The 18,557-nt window shown below is 38.0% G+C and overlaps 1 protein-coding gene and 1 pseudogene across 1 annotated transcript; both read left to right on the top strand.

Annotated features, from left to right (window-relative positions):
* The first annotated feature begins 2,589 nt into the window (after positions 1-2,589).
* Positions 2,590-17,809, top strand: FAM20B (FAM20B glycosaminoglycan xylosylkinase). Its single transcript, XM_034409716.3, has 8 exons — positions 2,590-2,868; positions 8,183-8,708; positions 9,265-9,351; positions 10,460-10,569; positions 11,931-12,102; positions 13,012-13,203; positions 14,243-14,302; positions 15,288-17,809. Exons 2-8 carry the CDS (start codon positions 8,332-8,334, stop codon positions 15,517-15,519), a joined length of 1,230 nt encoding a protein of 409 aa, XP_034265607.1. The 5' UTR covers positions 2,590-2,868; positions 8,183-8,331; the 3' UTR covers positions 15,520-17,809.
* LOC117661304 (U6 spliceosomal RNA) lies at positions 9,454-9,554 on the top strand (annotated as a pseudogene).
* Positions 17,810-18,557: the final 748 nt, after the last annotated feature.

Below are 18,557 nucleotides of genomic sequence, written 5' to 3'. Positions count from 1 at the left end.
TTATTACATCCTGCAGATTTGTGATTGGACAAATGGGGGGGGGGTGTATGAGAAAAAATGTGTATTTAACAGCATTGGAATGGGAAAGAATTAATTCGGTTGCACTTATTGCAAAGAAGATTGGGAGTTGCTTCCTTACATCTTTTTTTCTATTATTTCTTTTTTCTCACTTAGTTTTTCTGTTTCTTTGCACTTCGTATTTCTTTTCTATTCTCTTTATTTTACTTTGTATTATTTGTAGCATTGTAATTTTTTTCAATAGGAAGTATGTTTTTTTAAAAAAGAATTATCTGTCAGTTTTGTGACAAACTTCTTGAAGGAAAGGGTGACCAACAGCCAGTGTAGCCCTGTTCACCTATTGCCCTTGCTAGTAGAGCTCTACACCTGACAACCACAATGATGCACTAACCTCATTTCCATTCAGGTTTTTTGTCACCCTCTACTGACGAATCTTCAGAGGAGAGCTTCTTCTCTTTGCAAAGATGTCCATGCCCATATTAGTACACTGAAAAGCAGGAATTTTAAAGAAGGGGAGCAATGATCTGCAGTAGGGCACTGGGAAAGAGTGGGACAAGACCGTGACTGTAAGGCAAACACATTTTAACCACAACCCACCAGCCATATTTTAGTCTAATGAGCCTTTGAGCTTTAATACATTGTGATAATCCAGAAAACAGCATTGAGGGAACCATGGTTAACCATGGACAGTAGGACTTCAAAACACAGCTTGCACCTGTGCATGCATATGGATCCCAATCAGGTGAACTGATCGTTTTAGGGCCAACACTCTATACTTTACATAAATGACCTTTCCGATCATATTAAAAGCAACTGCATTCTCTTCGCTGATGATGTAAAACTATTCAACACCACTGACAATGGTGCTACCCTTCAAAAAGACCTTAACTATGTGTCAGAATGGTCAAACAAGTGACAATTTCAAATCTCAACCAACAAATGCTCTATCATACACATCTGCAAAAAAAAAAAATCAAAACATAAAATACAAGACATGACCTTGTAGCTGACCGTCACTCTGTCAAGGACCTTGGAGTACTCATCTCTAATGATCTAAGTGCCAGAACCCACTGTAACTACATTGCCAAAAAGGCATTAAGAGTGGTTAACCTAATCTTGTGTAGCTTCTTCTCTGGTAATACTGTACTTCTAACGAGAGCATACAAAACATTTGCTAGACCAATTCTCTAATACAGCTCATCTGTCTGGAACCCGCACTGCATATCTGACATTAATACAATTGAGAGAGTCCAGAGATATTTCACGAGAAGAGTCCTCCACTCCTCCGTTTGCAACAGAATACCTTATGCCACCAGACTTGAAATTTTGGGCTTAGACAATTTAGAAGTACACCACCTTTGGTCTGACCTAAGTGTAGTACATAAAATTATCTGCTACAATGTCCTACCTGTCAATGACTACTTCAGCTTCAACCACAACAACACAAGGGCATACAATAGATACAAACTTAAGGTAAACCGCTCCAAACTCGATTGCAGAAAATACGACTTCAGCAACAGAGTGGTCAATGCCTGGAATGCACTATTTGACTCTGTGGTTTCTTCCCCAAACCCCCAAAACTTTAACCTTAAACTGTCCACTGCTGACCTCACCCCATTCCTAAGAGGTCTTTAAGGGGCATGCATAAGCACACCAAGGTGCCTACCGTCCCTGTCCTACTGTCCCCATTTATTAGTAGCCATCTAATGTATTCACAATCATGTTTATACTTTTATATGTAATCTTATATATGCTTGACAAAATAAATAAAATAAGTAAATACACTTTTAGAATCTAAAACGTTGCCAGCCTGGTTTTACAGCCTACATTGCTTAATATTTGTTGAAGGAGGAGTGCTGTACGCTCGGGGCAGTTAATAGAATCAGTACTAGTGTAGCTAAAAGGCAGATCCACTACTGCGTGGCATTGGTCTTTAGTCTCCCAGGCAACAATCAAAAATTACAGAGAGCGAAACTGTCAGGTAATTCCAATGGGAATTAACTTCATAGGTCTTGATGAATGTATTATGATCGTGGGATATCGCAATAAGCGCTGACGGGGCTTCAAAAGCGAATTTCCCTCCTAGCCTTTTCTTTGGAGAATTAAATTGAACGTGGAGCGGTGGTCGGGGGGGAGGCGGAGGTCAACCGCTGCCACTTTTTCTGCCTGTGCTTTTCCCCCCCGCAGGGAAGCATAGGAGTAGCTAGCCGGGAAAAACGGGATGCTGGAGTTCGTTGATTTTTTTAAATCGCACTGCTCCAAATGGATCATGTGCCAAGATTAAAAATACGACATTCCTACAAGACACCTCCTATACCGGCTTAGCTATCGTAGAAACAACCCGTAGACAACGCCGCCCCCCCCCCCCCCGTACGCCTATCCCTTCACAGATACGCAAGAGTTAAAAGACAAGTTGGCAAGATCCCGCCCACCAGGCATACGTGGAAGGGCCCGGCGTTTTAGCTAGCGTGTTTTGCTATTGGCTACCGAACAAGGAAGAAAGCACCGCGATCAAGTATCGTCGATCCTCCATTGGTCGACTGGGGCAGCCGGTGGCTACTCGGGCACTCTTTGGGGGACGGTGTTTCGAGTCTTAGCGCGAGAATAAACACGCGCTTGGCTTGGCTCGGAGTGGGCGGTTTGGCAATGGGCGTGGTCTGTCCCGGCGCGCCCATTGGCTGGCGGAAGGACGGGGCGGGGAGAACCGCGAGAAGCGGTGGGTGGGTCGGGTGCCAGTGGGGTAAAGAGGCTTGTAAAGGATCGCGGCAACGGCGGCAACGGCGGCGGAGGATCGCCGGCCTGTCGGGCGGCCTCGGGAACAGCGATGACGCGTTGGCGCCTATTGGCTGGGTAAGGAGAAGGGCGCAGACGGTAGCGGGGGGTGCGGCTGGGAAAAGCGCGCAAGCAAATGCGCAAGCCGGCGGAGGAGTTGTTGGGCCCGACTTTCCATGGCGTTTCCACCCCTGGCGGGATCCGCAGACCGGGCAGTGGGACAAAAGCAAAGAAGGTGTAGGGGAAGGAAGGAGAGAAATGGGAAGAGGGAATTGTCGTGTGTGTGTGTGTGTGTGTGTGTTGGGGGGGGGTTCCTCTCTTTGCTGATGCCTTTGAGGGAGGGGATCTCAGGGGCGGAGCGCTGGGGTATGTGTGTGTGTGCGTGAGAGAGAGAGAGAGAGCGTGCGTGTGTTTGTGGGAGCGTGCAAGCCCGTGTCTGGGTGCACCTGGAGGCGGCAGAACTGAATCGTCTTTTGGCAAGGTCTGATACTAAAAAGAAAATATTAAATGGACGTTGCTGCAAGCACACGTTGTTGCTATTCCGTGGGAAACCGGAGGTATTTTTTTGCGTTTTTTCCTCTGGGTTTCCCCCCCCCCCGCCCCTCAAAATTGAATATTAAAGAGGAGCAGAGGAGTGGAAGTACAACAGCATCCCTTGCATGTCCCGGAAAGATCGATACCTGTATCAATATCTATCTAGAAAAGTCCCTTTGGTGCTTAAAGGGCAGCAGAGTGGAAGTCTGCTGAACTTCGGGGAGGGGGTGCGGCAGAAGAGCAAGGCTACAGCACTAGGAAGGATCATTGCCCAAACACCTGATCTCAGGTGGAGAGGCCCCTGAAGGTCTTGAGAGCTTTAAGCCAGATTCTAACACTTGCCTATACGATATAGGAGAAGTACTATTGTAATTATAATCTTTAATAGAAATACTTGGAAGAAAATAAGATGCAGACGTTTTGAGTGGTCATGCTAAATAAATTCTAAATTTATAAAATTATTGCTCTAAATTTGTAGGACGCCAGAATGTATCATGTAATATTTTGAATGTAATAAGCAATGTTATTCATGCATTCTAGCCCAATCTGCTTGGCATAGGATGTGATGATGATTCATGCCTTGCAAAATCAACCAATTCCTCGAAACAATTTGTTTTTATTTGAGAGCAAGTTAATGTTTTGTCATAAAATTCTGCAATGTGAGCAGATGTTACAAAAATTAAATAAATTTAATAATAAATACACTTATTAAATTTAATATTTAATAATTTATATGATGGCCACTACTTTTGGCTCCATTGATGGATACATAATAACTTCTGATCTGATGTAGTTATGTACTTAGTATTTGGAAAATTAATCTTTCAGTCTAAAATGAATATATTTGGAAGAAATTCTGAACCTCCCATATGGATTTTTAGCCATAGCTATTTCTCAGTTTTCATTCTTTTTTTCTCAGTTTTTAGTTCTTGTTCTCTATACCTCTTTATCCCTTGATATCTGCAGCATTAAATGATTGCAACAATAATTGGTTACAGTCCTGATATTTTTCAGCAGGGTCCATTCAGACATCAACTGATCAATATCATGTTTACAGTAACAGGTTTTTTTTAGAAGTTTTATATACAGGTGTATGGTTCTTTTAGCAAGTGGGCAGTTATTTTATGTCATCATTATGGAAGTACAGAAATAAGTTGCTTTGAGTGCATATGGCAGAGAAGTGAGTTAATACAAATGCTGAGGCACTATAAAGAATGGTAAGTCACATCAGTGTTTCTTTTCAAAGGGGAATTGTTATTAGTTAGGTTAAGAAAAGTTTGAAGAAAAGAAGAGTTTATATGGGTATGTAAAGAAAAAACTGCCTGCATAATTTGTACACTAATCAGTGAAATCAAGGCCATATAGTCTGTATTGCTGATCAAAAAAGAAAAGAACCTTTTTTACCTCAAGAAAACAGAGCCATAGGCTGGAATCTTTTTGGAGATATTTGTTTTCCTTTTCAGGCAGATTGGACAGTTTTAAAATGATATGCTTGTCTGTAGGTAATCATTCTAAAATATTGAGATGTGAAAAGTAACTTGTTTTTGGGGAACAAATATACTAATTCTAATTACAGTCATTTTCATGAATGATTTCATCATTCAAATTTTCTAGAACACCACCTAGAATGACATTCCCTTCATTACAACTTTGGAATTTACGTTTGTGTAAATTTGTGTAAAATTGTGTTTGTGGGTTTCCTAAATCTCTCATAAGTTCAGCTTCATACAATGCTTTTTTGTTCCTGATCACTATATGTTATACAAATGCCCATATTTCTTTCTCAACCATTCAAAGCAATCCTAAATAATCAAATATCATGCATACCATACTACTGGCTTAATAGAAAATAAATCTCTTACAGTTTTTCACTGTATAGTGCCATGTTTCCCCTAAAATAAGATTGGGGCCAGGGCCGTATGACAGGTATCAGCTGCCTTTGATGTCAGACATCAGTGAGGCAGACAAACAGCTGGAGCCTGTTCCCAGTGTGCGCATGCGCAGATTTGCCAGACAAAGGGAACAGCTAAGGAACAACGGTTGACTTAGGAGTAAGGCCAAGGTGGATGATGAAGGGCCCCTCCCATAGGGAATAAAAGAGGAGCAAAAGGGGAGGGGTGTTTGCAGGAGACAATTAGTTCATTCCTGTATTCTTGCCAAGTATTGTGTCGTCTGAAAGATATTGGCCTGGCCACTCTCCAAGTCTGATAAAGGTCGGTAATTGTGAACTATCTTGAAAGACTGTGGGAGAGGAAAGACATTGCTGGAGAGGAATTCACTATAAATTAAATAAAAGGGGTCTATCAGGAGGAGGACTAGGCTTCATGCTGCTGGGGAAGCCTTGGTCAGAACATTACCAGACCTCGCAAACCCTGACACCTGCCTCTCCTTCTGTGGCTGCTTGCTGCCGCTCACACGTTGCCCCCCGGCCTCAATCCGGAGCTCTGTTATTGGCTTCAGAGGGCTTTCCGGAAGGCATCTGAAGGTGAAACGGAAGCCGGGGGTGCCACGCGCATCAATCCGGAGCCTGTTTCTCAGCTGCAGAGGACTTTCCAGAAGGCTTTGATGGTGAAAAGGAGGCTGGGGACAACGCGTGCAAATGGCCACAGAAGAAGTGGGCCGGCAGTGGGCTCTAGCTGGGCGGGGCTGTTGGTGCTGCCGCCTTGAGTTGAGTCAGTAATTAGACCCACCCGAAAAGAAGTCCTAGCCATTTTTTCAGGAGTCAAAAGAAATAAGACCCGGTCTTATTTTCGGGGAAACACGGTACATATCCATGCACACACACACATATATATGTACATACACACCCCTACACCCATTCCGGCTTTATTCATAATAGTGACATTGGCGAATACAACAGTTATTATGGTTGATGGTTTAATTGATAATCAGTGTTAAGAGATTCAGCACTAGTTCTTAATGTCTTGGGAAAACTGAATTTAAAATACATTATTGTGTTGCTGTAGTTTAAGATGAATACAACAATGTGAGAATAAATGCATGTCTTAAACCATTAACATCCGAGAGAGCATGTAGCAAGCGCGTAAGATAGATACCATCTGTCTGTCATTTTCCACTTCTGTGGTCTTCACAGTCTGTCAGACACAGCACGTTTCAAAGGTTTTTTTTCTCATTTCTCTTCTTCCCAAGAGCATTTTAATTACATTAGTTCTACTGTGTTAGTCTACCTATTACTAAAACAGCAGACAATTTTGCTTGTAATTTTCAGAGCATTCTTATAAACTGAAAGTTTACTTGGGATTGGAAGGGATTTTGTTTTTGGAATTTACATCTAGATTTCAAACTTACTGTTATTAGAACCTGTCAGCATTTACCTCCTAGTAAATTGTCAGGAAATTAAATAATCTTGCAAACTGAGGCCAGTGCTATGCATTTTTTAAAATTGTGCATTATATTCTATTAATTTAGGATACAGTTTTTGTTCAATATTATAAAATATTGGAAGAAGGAATTGCTTCTTTTTCAAACTTTGGAGTTTGTACCGTACTAGCACAGTTTTTTTCTCCAGTCTGGTAAAGAACTAGTTACACTGCTCCTTTAGCTGTAGAATGCACATCTCTTGCGTTATGATTCTAGCAAGTGAAAAAATATCTAATAAGGTGTGCAGAATTAAACATATTTTACTGTGATGAGATTCTAGTAGGAGAAATACTGTTAAATTAGAATTCTAGAAGAAATGCATTGTAAAATATTCTCAGGAGCTCATGGAGAATAGTATATTACTCCATTAAAATAAATAGCCTATGACTGTTTTGCAGGTTTAAAGGTGATTTCAATAATCTCCTGTTGCTGTTCTTTGCTGTTGCTGAAGGGAGTGTTTTTTACCATTTGCCTTTGACGATTGCTCTATATAAAATCTAATTATTATAAATGCAGTGTTTTTAATGTACATGGCATTTTACAGAATACCTGATCAGGTCTATTCCTGAAAATTGCTGAGAGCCATTAAAAACTGCTCTGAGTTTATTAGAGAAGGTACAGATTATAAATGGAATTCAATAAATAAAAGATGCTATATGGGACATACAATTTAAAATTGTAATGACAGTTGGGAGAGTGGAGGATATAGAGATGATAGAAAAATGAGAATATGTATAACTTCATTTACTATGAATCAAAACAGATTTGAAAATGTTGAAATGGAGAACACAAAAAAATGTGAATGGAGCAATTCCAGATAATAGAAACAAACATTACTCTTGCACAAACTATCTGGTATATAATTATCACACTTCTTTAAAAAGATTTTCATTGAGTTCACACATTGCATTAAATCTTGGTTTGAGTAACCATGGTTTGTTTCTATAGAAAAAAGTTCTATTTGTAATTAGAACTATAGCCTGACAATGCTAACCTTGGAGCATGAAAAACTCATGCGGTGGCGTTTGAACCTTCAAAAGGTACATTCCTATGTATCTTAATGTAGCAGTTAATTCAAGTGTTTTATACTGCCATGAATATCTCCAAACTAAGGTGCTTGCTCCACATCATGGTATGGCACAAGACTGGTATTTTAAATATGTTTTATACAGCTCTCTGCCTAAATTGGAAACAAAATAATAGCCTTCCTATGTTCAAGAAAAGGGGAAAGAAATGGTATCTTTATAAAAGTTGGGTTAAAGCCAATCAGTTCTATTCATTTTCTGAAAATCTGTTTGAGGTGGGAGCTATTTTTCTATAAGTCCTGATTTGAAAAGTATCTGTCTTAGAACTAGGCTGTTATGGGTAATCCCATTGAAATATATTGTTTTTAAGTAAATTGTAACACTATAAATCAGCGACTTCTGTTCAAGAGATACCTGCTGAATTCAAAATTCAATTGTGGCTTTAATTACAGGAGTACCAGAAGATGTAGTTGCAACAGTGGATCATTTGGATTGAAGATAATGAATAAAATTAATCAGGAACTGTGCTGCTTATCATCTTGTTTTGTGAGAGATTCCCTGTAGCCTTTGATAAGCCACCAGAAAAGGACTACTAATCATCATGAAGTTGAAGCAACGTGTAGTACTTCTGGCAATTCTACTCGTCATCTTTATTTTCACAAAGGTTTTCCTCATAGACAACTTGGACACATCAGCAGCCAACCGTGAGGACCAGCGCGCCTTCCATCGCATGATGACGAGTCTACGGATTGAATTAGACCCACGACTTGATCACACACTGCAGTCTCCTTGGGAGATTGCAGCCCAGTGGGTGGTGCCACGTGAAGTGTACCCAGAGGAAACACCAGAACTGGGGGCAGTGATGCATGCTATGGCTACCAAGAAGATCATCAAAGCAGATGTGGGCTATAAGGGCACCCAGTTGAAAGCACTACTTGTGCTAGAAGGTGGACAGAAAGTAGTCTTCAAACCTAAGAGGTAAAATGCTTTTTCACATCTATACTCTTTTTGTTATCTACTTAATGGCTGATAACAGCTTAATGGCTGAATTTGAACAAGGTTGTAGCTTGTGCATAAGTCATAAAGTTTGCATTCATACTTTACATCGTGTAGAACGTAAAACAAGAATTGCAGATTCACACAATGCAGTAACAAATTACATGCCTTAGCACGTAATTTGCATTAGGTTTTCCCAAACAGGAGTGCCTAATCATCATTCCCTAATAGAAGGAATATGCAGTTAAGATCAGGATAATGAATAGATATTTGCTGAAGGCCCATACCATTCCTTCTAAGTAAGAAACAAGCCTGTGCCTCTGGGATGGAAGTGTTTGTGAGGTATTTCCTTTTATATGTGGCAGTACCGGTACATCTAATTGCTAGAAGACTTGGCACTGAGAAAAGTTCTTTAGAATTACTTTTTTTCTCATTACTACCTTGGGATGAAGAAGAGTGGTTGTTTACTGGAGATTCTTCTTTAATCTGAAATCAAATCCATTAGTCAAATAATCACTTACCTTTTTATACTTTTTAGATATCCCAGAGACTATGTAATAGAAGGAGAGCCATATGCTGGCTATGACAGACATAATGCAGAGGTGGCAGCCTTCCATCTAGACAGGTAAAATTTTGATACTTTGATACAATATACTTAGTTTATTCATTCAATTTACACCTCACCTTTCTATCCAAAGGGCATTTAAAGTGGCTAACAAAATAAAATGTGCTCACTTTGGTAGCACATAGCCAAATTGGCAAAGGGAAGATTAGCATGGTCCCTGTGCTAGGATGATACACTAACAATAACAGACAAAACATAAAGAATTAAACTTTTATAAAATCAGTTAATGTAAATCATAAACCAATTTAAACTTTAAAAGGGCTAGTTAAAAAGAAAAAGGTGTTTCTTCTGCTGGAATAGGGGGTAGAATTTCAAGAGAGTGAATTCCATGGGAGAAAGCCGTATCCTTTGTGTTCAGGGCCAACTCAAATAGTGAGAGCATCTTTAGGGGGACGATGTTCAGCAGATTTATTTCAAGATAATCCCTTAATAGTTAATGCATAAATTCTTAATTTGTGCTCCACAAAAATTGGCAATCTGTTCAGGTCTTTCAGTACATGTTTTCAGTAACGAGTACAGAGTAGCAGTCTGACACATTCTTCCCCAATGAATTTAAATTTAAACCTAAATTAAGTCCAACTTTTATTCTGGTCAATCTTGTGAAAATCTCTGGTGCTTCAATTCAAGAATTATTGGTCCTTCTATGTTGCTGTGAGACATTTTCCATATATTTCAGAAGCAAGTGAGCTGCCACCACTTTGATGATTTACAGCAATTAATAAACAGCCTAAACACAATCCAAGCCTAAAAGGTTGCACTTCTGGCAGATCCTTTTTTATGAGCCAAGTATACCCAGAAGTCTGGCACATGAATAAGATCAAAGAAGCAAAAAGTTTGTATTAACCTCAATTTCTAATTCAATAAATTTATAGAATTCAAAAGAGGAATAAAAATTATCAGTTGTAGTTCAAAATAAAACAAAACATAAGATATTACTAACTAAGAAGTTATATTTAAAATTACTTTTTTAACATCTCAGGAACCTTAAGCCTTTGAGGATACTTACTGGATGATTCCTACAGACTTCATAGCCAGGTCCAGCCTATACTCTCTATTATATTATATGAGTTCATATCTTGTTTCATTTTATTCTTTCTCGTTGAAACAGAATCTTAGGCTTCCGGCGGGCTCCGCTCGTGGTTGGTAGGTTCGTGAACCTCCGCACAGAAATCAAGCCTGTTGCCACAGAACAGTTGCTTAGTACTTTCATGACTTTAGGTAGGTTAAAAAAAAACAAATTCTGCAGGCCCAGTCTCTAATAACATTCCTGGATCCTTGGGAAAATACAATTTGAAGAATGCTCGCTTGAGATCATACTTTTAACTTAACAGCCCCCTCTGTCATATATACAAATTATCTCCTTTTTTCCGTATTAATAATAATAAAGGTCTGTACCAATATTAGAGCTAGTAATGATATAGAATTCACACATTTAGATTGTAAATTTTAATTTGAGACTAACATCAGTCTTGACAGAACACCACATGCCTCTTAGTCCTGGTAAGCACAATGTGGTAATACACTTCTCATCTCAAATGTGGAAAATCAGAAGTAAATCAGGACACACACAGATTACTTTGATTCCTGACTAAAACTTCCATTGAGGTCCTGTATTTGACATGTTAATACTTTCTCTGATATTTGTATCAGAGTATATTGTACAAGCAGTCCTTGACATGTCCATTTGTTTAGCAATTGAGAAAAGTGACCTATGACCAAGTGCAATGGCCCTTGCATTTATGACCCTTGTAGGGTACTCACAGTCACATGATGCCTCGCTTAATGAGTCAGGTACATGGAAACTGGCTCACATTTTTGATGTTTGCAGCATACTGGGGTCAAGTGATTTCTATTTGCAACCTTCCCAACCGGCTTCCAACAAGCAAAGTTCATGGGGAAACTTGCAGGGGAAGCCGCAAGTTGTGGTCATGTCTTGCGTAATGACCATTGTGATTTATTTAATGACTATAGCAAAAATGGTTGTAAAATAATGTGCAGTCACATGATGCCTCAGTTAATGGCAAATTTTCCAGTCCCTTTTGTTGCAAGTTGAAGACTACTTGCAATTAACCTTTACTCAATTATTTTAACAGTAAGAGAAGACTGTTTAAATTTTGAGATGGTTCTTTTTGAATATGAAGATATGCCATTCTTTGGAATCTGGCCAAATGCAACAGCAGATAATTTCTCTGAAATATGCATATCTCAGTTAGATATCTCCTATTGCATTTGGCCAGATTTTTAGTTATCAACATAGAAAGGTGTTTCCTTGTTTATTTGAAGCCTCTTTCCAAACTAATGAAAGAACTGGGAGGTGGGGACTGTGCAAGATAAAATTACTATACAATCCAACTCTGTTTAGAAATAAACAACCCCCATAAATTAAGCATTACTTCCAGAGAGGTCAGCTCCAACAGCAACAGATGATGAAGATCATCCAATCAACCCTTTTAGAACTGGTTTCTTTCCCAGAAAGCTTCTTAACTAGTCCAAGTTCTTACAAATTAGAAGTGTTAAAATAATTATTATCAGGATTTAAATTAGGTCTAAGATGCTTTGTTCTAATGTTTGCTTTCCAGGTAATAATACTTGTTTCTATGGGAAGTGCTACTACTGCCGGGAAACGGAACCAGCTTGTGCTGAAGGAGATTCCATGGAAGGATCACTCACTCTTTGGCTCCCAGATGTATGGCCTCTTCAGAAACATCGGCATCCATGGGGCAGGACATACCGGGAGGGCAAGTTAGCCAGGTATGAAGTTCACAGCAGTTATGTCCTTGCCATTTCAGTTGGTCAATCCAGAGAATGGACTAAAATTATAGAGGTAAAAGGAGGTATCAGCTTTAAATTGCTGATATATGTTGTACCTAACTAATCATTAAAACTCAGTACCTTTATGCAGAAGAACGAAGTCACACTGAGAAACTAGGAGGCAAAAGATTTCAAAGATGAATGAGAAATGAAGGTCCCTTTTTTGTCTTTTCTTTCGTTAACCTTTGCGTTTTCTAAAGCAAAATCATTTTTTAGGTTTATTGGGCTGGCATGGTAGCACAGGGCCTGGATTTTGAGATGTGTTTTATCTTCTTGAAAATCCCTAAATCCATTTTCAAAGAGTTTTCAACAGCAGTAGTTCTACTTTCTGCCGATAAGAGTTAGCTACCGTTATAATAGCGCCCACACTATTCTGTGTTAGGAAAGGATGAAACAGTTTGTTTCAAGTTTGGGTCAGTTTCATTATGCATTAGTCCATGAGTTGAAGTATGACATGCAGCAGTTAATGAAATTCCAATCTATGTATTGGTTTCAATCAGTTCAAGTCTGTTTATATCAAAAATCAGTCTTCCAATTTGATCATCCTTTCTTAGTTCGCATTGTTTTCCTGAATATCCATGTTGCCAATCAACATTTATGAATTAAAAGCTGAAAATAAATGAGGAAACCTTTATGTTAAAAGAGAAAATGAAGTAGAAGAGGCAATTTTGCCATCTTTTTGCTATGGTCTTTTATCAAACAGATTTTGAGATTTTATTTTAAATTTAACAGCAGTTCTTTTTTTCCCCTATTATGCAATAGTCTCTTTCAACCCTTTGAAGTTACATAATTGTACTATAAATCTTAAAGATCAACAGTGCTTGGTTGAGTTTCTGTGTCTGCTTTCAGATGGGAATATGATGAGAGTTACTGTGATGCTGTAAAGAAGACCTCACCCTATGATTCAGGCCCACGGCTTCTTGACATCATTGATACAGCCATCTTTGATTATCTGATTGGGAATGCTGACCGACACCATTATGAAAGTTTTCAGGATGATGAAGGGGCCAGTATGCTTATTCTACTTGACAATGCCAAAAGGTAGGAATAGTGTTATCTGATATGCAAATTCCTTCAGTAAAATAATTGCCGCCAGATTACAATTGGTTTATCATACTTACCGCAGTGTTAAGGTTGTCCAAAGGTTTGACCTAGTTTGAAAGCTAACTGAAATATCAGGAATTCCTTATACATTTCAAATTCTTATTTATGAGAATGACTTGGGAGTCCTTGGTGCTCTCTGAGCTTGGTTGTTGGCTTGCAGACATATTTATTTTATTTTATTTATTTATTTATCAAATTTCTGTACCGCCCTACTCCCGGAGGACTCAGGGCGGTAAACAGCCAAGATAAAATACAGATAAAATAAACATTAAAAGTCCATTAAAATTATTAAATATTTTGGCCGAAAACAAATTTAAAACACCCAATTTATAAAACAGATTAAAACGATTTAAAAATTTTAAAGGGAGAGTCATTACACAATTAGGTAATAGCACCAGAGTGAGTAAGTTTGGGGCTTGCTCCTGGTTTATATGCTGTAGCTTGCTTCGCCAGTTTTGATTTTCTCATTGGTAATTTCTTAATTAGAGTATTATTTTCTGCTTGATTGTTTGCTTGGTATTAAGTCTTGCTTATCTGGGTGTTGTCACTTGAAAATAATGTCTTCTAGGCTTTTTATTCTTAGCTTTTTTATTCTCTCTCAAATGGTGTGTAAATATGGCTTATTTCTTTTGATTTATTTGAATGCAATCTTCCAGGAATTCCCTAATGTTTTTAGCTTCAGATTGATCTAGGAAGCTCACAATTTCCCAGTTGAAACTTTGTTCATGTATTGTGAGATTAAGCAGTTTTCCCCATGTCTTCTGTCTTGGTGTTTATGGATGCACACTGCTAATTTTCTTACATTTCTGGCACTTTTTTAAAAACACTTTATTATACTTTTTTTACATTAAAAACATAAAAAATTGTTTCACTCAACAACCTTTGATAAGGTTGCCATCTCTCATTTTACTGATAGATGTTATACAGACTTTTCCAGAGGGAATTTTTTTTTTTCATTTTGTTATCTGGTTTTCAGTTTTGGAAATCCTTCCCTGGATGAGAGAAGCATCCTTGCACCTCTTTATCAGTGTTGCATGTGAGTAAAGAATAAAAAGTTATTGACTTATTTGAATATTATCTTAAAAGCAATATTGATGTTATTTAATGTACTTTTGAGTTCTTATGTTTGTTGGTAAGTCCAAGGCAACTTCAGAATTTGAGAAAATATTTTAGAATGTTAAATATACAATTATGTGTTTTTAGAATCTAAATGAGAGCCTATGTTTTAATGTATCATTCTCTAAACTTTTGGAACAGCTACCTGTTTAAAGAAAGAAGGCTAGCATTAAAAATTAATGCTGGAGAAAGACATTCCCTCTGACCTTTGCAGCTTTTTTCTTGAGGAAGTGTCAACATTTTTAGGAATCAGGATTTTGCTGGCAAACTGCCTTTCACATAATGCATGTAACAATCACTTAAGTTCTGGGGTCCATGTAAAGGAAAATTATTTCATGAATACAAGAACAAGATCTTGCAGGTCATGAACTGAGGATGAGGTTTCCTTTGTTGGAAAAAATAAAACTTCTGTTAATTGTGTCACACATCTAAATATCCATAGTATCATTCTTTATATTCATAATTTTGCAACAGCTTTACCAAATATTAGACTTACAGTTCATATCCAGGGCAGCTAATTGAATTTGTATGCAACTTAGCACTTTATCATCTATTCGCACTTCCCTGAGAGTAATGTGAGGATGTTACTTTTGATTAAATATAGGCTTATAAATTTTAATTTAAAAACTGTTTCTGCAATATCACAGTAGTTCACAGCTCTGAATAAGTAAATCTTGTGACAAGCTTCTTTTGGGAAGACTTTTTTTCATTGTAATTTTGTAAATTATGAAATTCTGTGTTTATTTCAATGTAGATTTTAGTGTAGTAACGTTTATATGATTAAGAAATAACATTCCGTTATTTAAAAAGCTTAAAGTATTGAAAATACTTTGGGAAGACTTCTGAAGGTTTGGATTTCCAATATAAACCCAGGCTTGTTACACTCCCATGTTTTTCTTTTGCAGTATCAGAGTCTCCACATGGAACAGGTTGAACTATATAAAGAACGGAGTCCTGAAGTCTGCCTTAAAAACTGCTATGTCTCATGACCCTATTGCACCTGTGCTGTCTGCCTCCCATATGGATGCCCTGGACCTACGACTTCTGAACATCTTGGCTACAATAAAGCAATGTACAGATCAATTTGGGCCAGACATTGTATTGGTGGAAGATAGAATGACACTTTCCCATTTGTAGCTTTAAGAGAAACTGATGGGGATTATTTTTTAAAAGTAATAAATAGAAAACAGCACAACTGGTTCTGCATGGCTGTGGGCAGGATAAACTGGAATTAAATAACAGAATTTCTGCATCAGAAGAGAAACAATTGTAGTTTGAAAGCGCTGTTGAAGACAAGAAAGTTCCCCTTGGGTAGCCCTATATCTTTTTGTTTTTCTTCTTGGATTCCATTGCTGGCAGTGGATGTTGCACTGAGAGCTCTCTTGGGATTTCCTGTGAAGAGATATGGGTATTGGGACACTTAATACTGTACATGCTTGTTCCAGAAAAGATCTTATTCTTCTAACCGATTCCAAGTACAATCTTAATATTTTAGTCTAATTCAGGGTTTTAAAGAATACGCTATCTAGGCATCCATACTGGCCATTTAAAAAGAAAAAAGAAAAGTGATGGAGGGGGTAAAGGGCAAATGTGATACTGAAGAGATTTACTGCCTCTCCTGATAGATATACATCCATGCATCTGTTGCTAAAATTTTCTAAAGGACTTCACAAGGGAATGTATAATTGTGTTCGGTGTTCTGTTAAATCCAAAACTGCTGAAGGAAAAGGACTGTTCTAGATTACTGTTGAAACCTGTTGTTCATCTACAAGGCTGAAATTACTCAGGCCTGCACAATGCTGCAAAGTCCTAACCAGAGATTTTTGTGCAAATCATTGTGTTCTCAAATGTGAGGGTTCTTGCTGCCTTGAACCCAATATTTCTCCTACAAAGTGGAGCTTGAGCCAGTACTTTATGTCCTGTCAGTGCTGTAGATTTAAATAAACAAACAAATGGGATTTGTTGCTAAACTTCTGATCTAAATTGAAAATCTAAGAAGACATGATGAGTGCCTGTGGAAGGAAAAACAATGTTTTATCCACTACTGTAAGGCAGTTGCAGGTGCTACGCTGTCAGGCATTCAGGATTGTCTGTCATTTTCAAGGTCTGAGCTGAACTAAAGATATTTTTAGATGCATATCTTTTGTTTTTGTTTTTTGATCCAAGTTGTGATTCCATAGTTTTGTGACCATTAGCAGGAATTGTAATTTATGTTTCTAGCTTCAGGAAATTTATGTATCTTGGTTTTGATTCATGCACCTGATAGTCCTGCCAAAGATATTGGAGGGAAATGTGTGGAAAACAATTTTGTACATTAACTCCAATGTTTAATGCCCTGAACTATTATTCACCAAACTTGTATTGGAAACCTCAGAGATTTTCTATGATAGATAATGTTTCTGACAGCTATATCCTGGATGTCAGTTAAGAGGAATTTAAAGACAGGGTCCAAATGTTTATCAATTACTTCTAATTGTTTTTAAAATCAGTTTGGACATGCTTCCTCTTTTGAAAATAGACCCTAATGCCCATAGGTACAAAAAGTAATGTTATCATGTTTGCATCTATTTCAATAATTTCCCTTACACTGCAGCATTTTTAAGGCTCATGTTTTCAGCCTATGCCAGTAATTGTCTTAAGATGGTTGCCTAAACTATCAGTTGGCTTAATGCCAAATCCTATTGATAATGTTATACTACGGGTGTCAAACTGGCAGCCTGTGAGCCGGATGCATCACACGCAGGGCATGCCCAACCCGGCTCTGCAAAGGCAAAAAACATTGCAATACGTTATGTGACGTGATCAAGTTTTACACCCGTGTATTATGCCTACTTTAACAAAAAGAACTTTCAAAATAAGTTGATTTTTATCAGACTGGTTCAGCTAAATGTCTCAAATTACAGGAACGGTAACTTGATAATGGTTAATAGTTGCTATTATGAGGGTCACCAGCTTCAGACTTTCTATCAAATACCCCCCAATTATGTCTGGCTAAAAGGTTTTTTTTGTAGGTGCATAGTAAGTGTACAATCACAATGAATCTACACCTGGAAGATACTGTTGGGGAGGAAAACATCTTGCTGGTTGATTGAGACTTTCCAAATAACTTCATGTTTCCTTTATATGCTATTTTAAGAATAAAGAAAGTGGAAGAGACATCCTGTGCTCGAACAGACAGTAGGCTATCTTGCATCTGAAGAACTGGAACTGTTGCTAAAAAAGAAAATAAATAATTTATTAAGAAGTAACTTATTCATATGGCAGCTGAAACAAAATGTTCACCTTGAAGCTGCCAGAGACTTGCCTTTTGGAGTGGATACGAGTAGAAGCTGTTGGGAAAAGGGAAAATGAATCTCAGTTTTGCGTTTCCCAAGGATCAGGCTATGCATAGATAAGTATTATGTGAATAAAGATTTTAATAACATGACCTTATTATTCTCTGAAAGAAATTTTTTGATAAGAGATAACTTCTGACATAATTATTAACTCCATTTCTAATGGGAGTGTACATCCTCATCATCTGATAAGGTTTGTGAAGAACTAAATGTGTATTTTAAGCAAATGTTTTAGGTATTGCTTGAGACAAGTTAACAAAACGGGGGCTGCACAGGATTTAACCACATGGACTTACTATGTCATTCATCAACACTACCTCAGCCTTCTGTTGCTGCTCCTGGTTCTATCTAAAGGGCATGACTTTGGCCAGGCTCACAGGACGCTAGCTGGGGCTGTAAAAAGACTGGGGCTCTTGCAGGGCCTCTTTAAGATCCTCTGGCCAATTCAACACAGACTGTGCTGAAAGAATTACATCATTTTGCCCCAGCTTGCATGACACAATTTCACTCTCCTGTCTCTTCATCTGGTCTCAAATACTTACTAAATTTGTCTTTTCCAAGTTGTTAAAAAAGCTCTCCGAATTAGAAATAATCTCTATATCTTTATAGTAAACTCCCTATTCTCAGCCACATTTTTTCTCCTTCTATCTTCTAAGTTGCTTTGATCACAGCTACTTTTAAAGTGCTTAAGAGAGGACACACAAGCACCACTAAGACAAAACTAAAATTGTGGATTCGGGAAGATAAATTCATAAAAAATGGGTGAAATAGGCAAAATGAGTTTTAATTCACAACTGTCTTGAAAACACTATCATATATCTCTAGAAGAAGGTAAAGTCC

The sequence above is a fragment of the Pantherophis guttatus genome, chromosome 3 (genome assembly GCF_059756535.1).
Source record: "Pantherophis guttatus breed Tessera chromosome 3, ASM5975653v1, whole genome shotgun sequence".
Lineage (NCBI taxonomy): Eukaryota > Metazoa > Chordata > Lepidosauria > Squamata > Colubridae > Pantherophis > Pantherophis guttatus.
The sequence above is the reverse complement of the archived record's forward strand: the minus strand, read 5'-3'. Positions and strand labels throughout refer to the sequence as shown.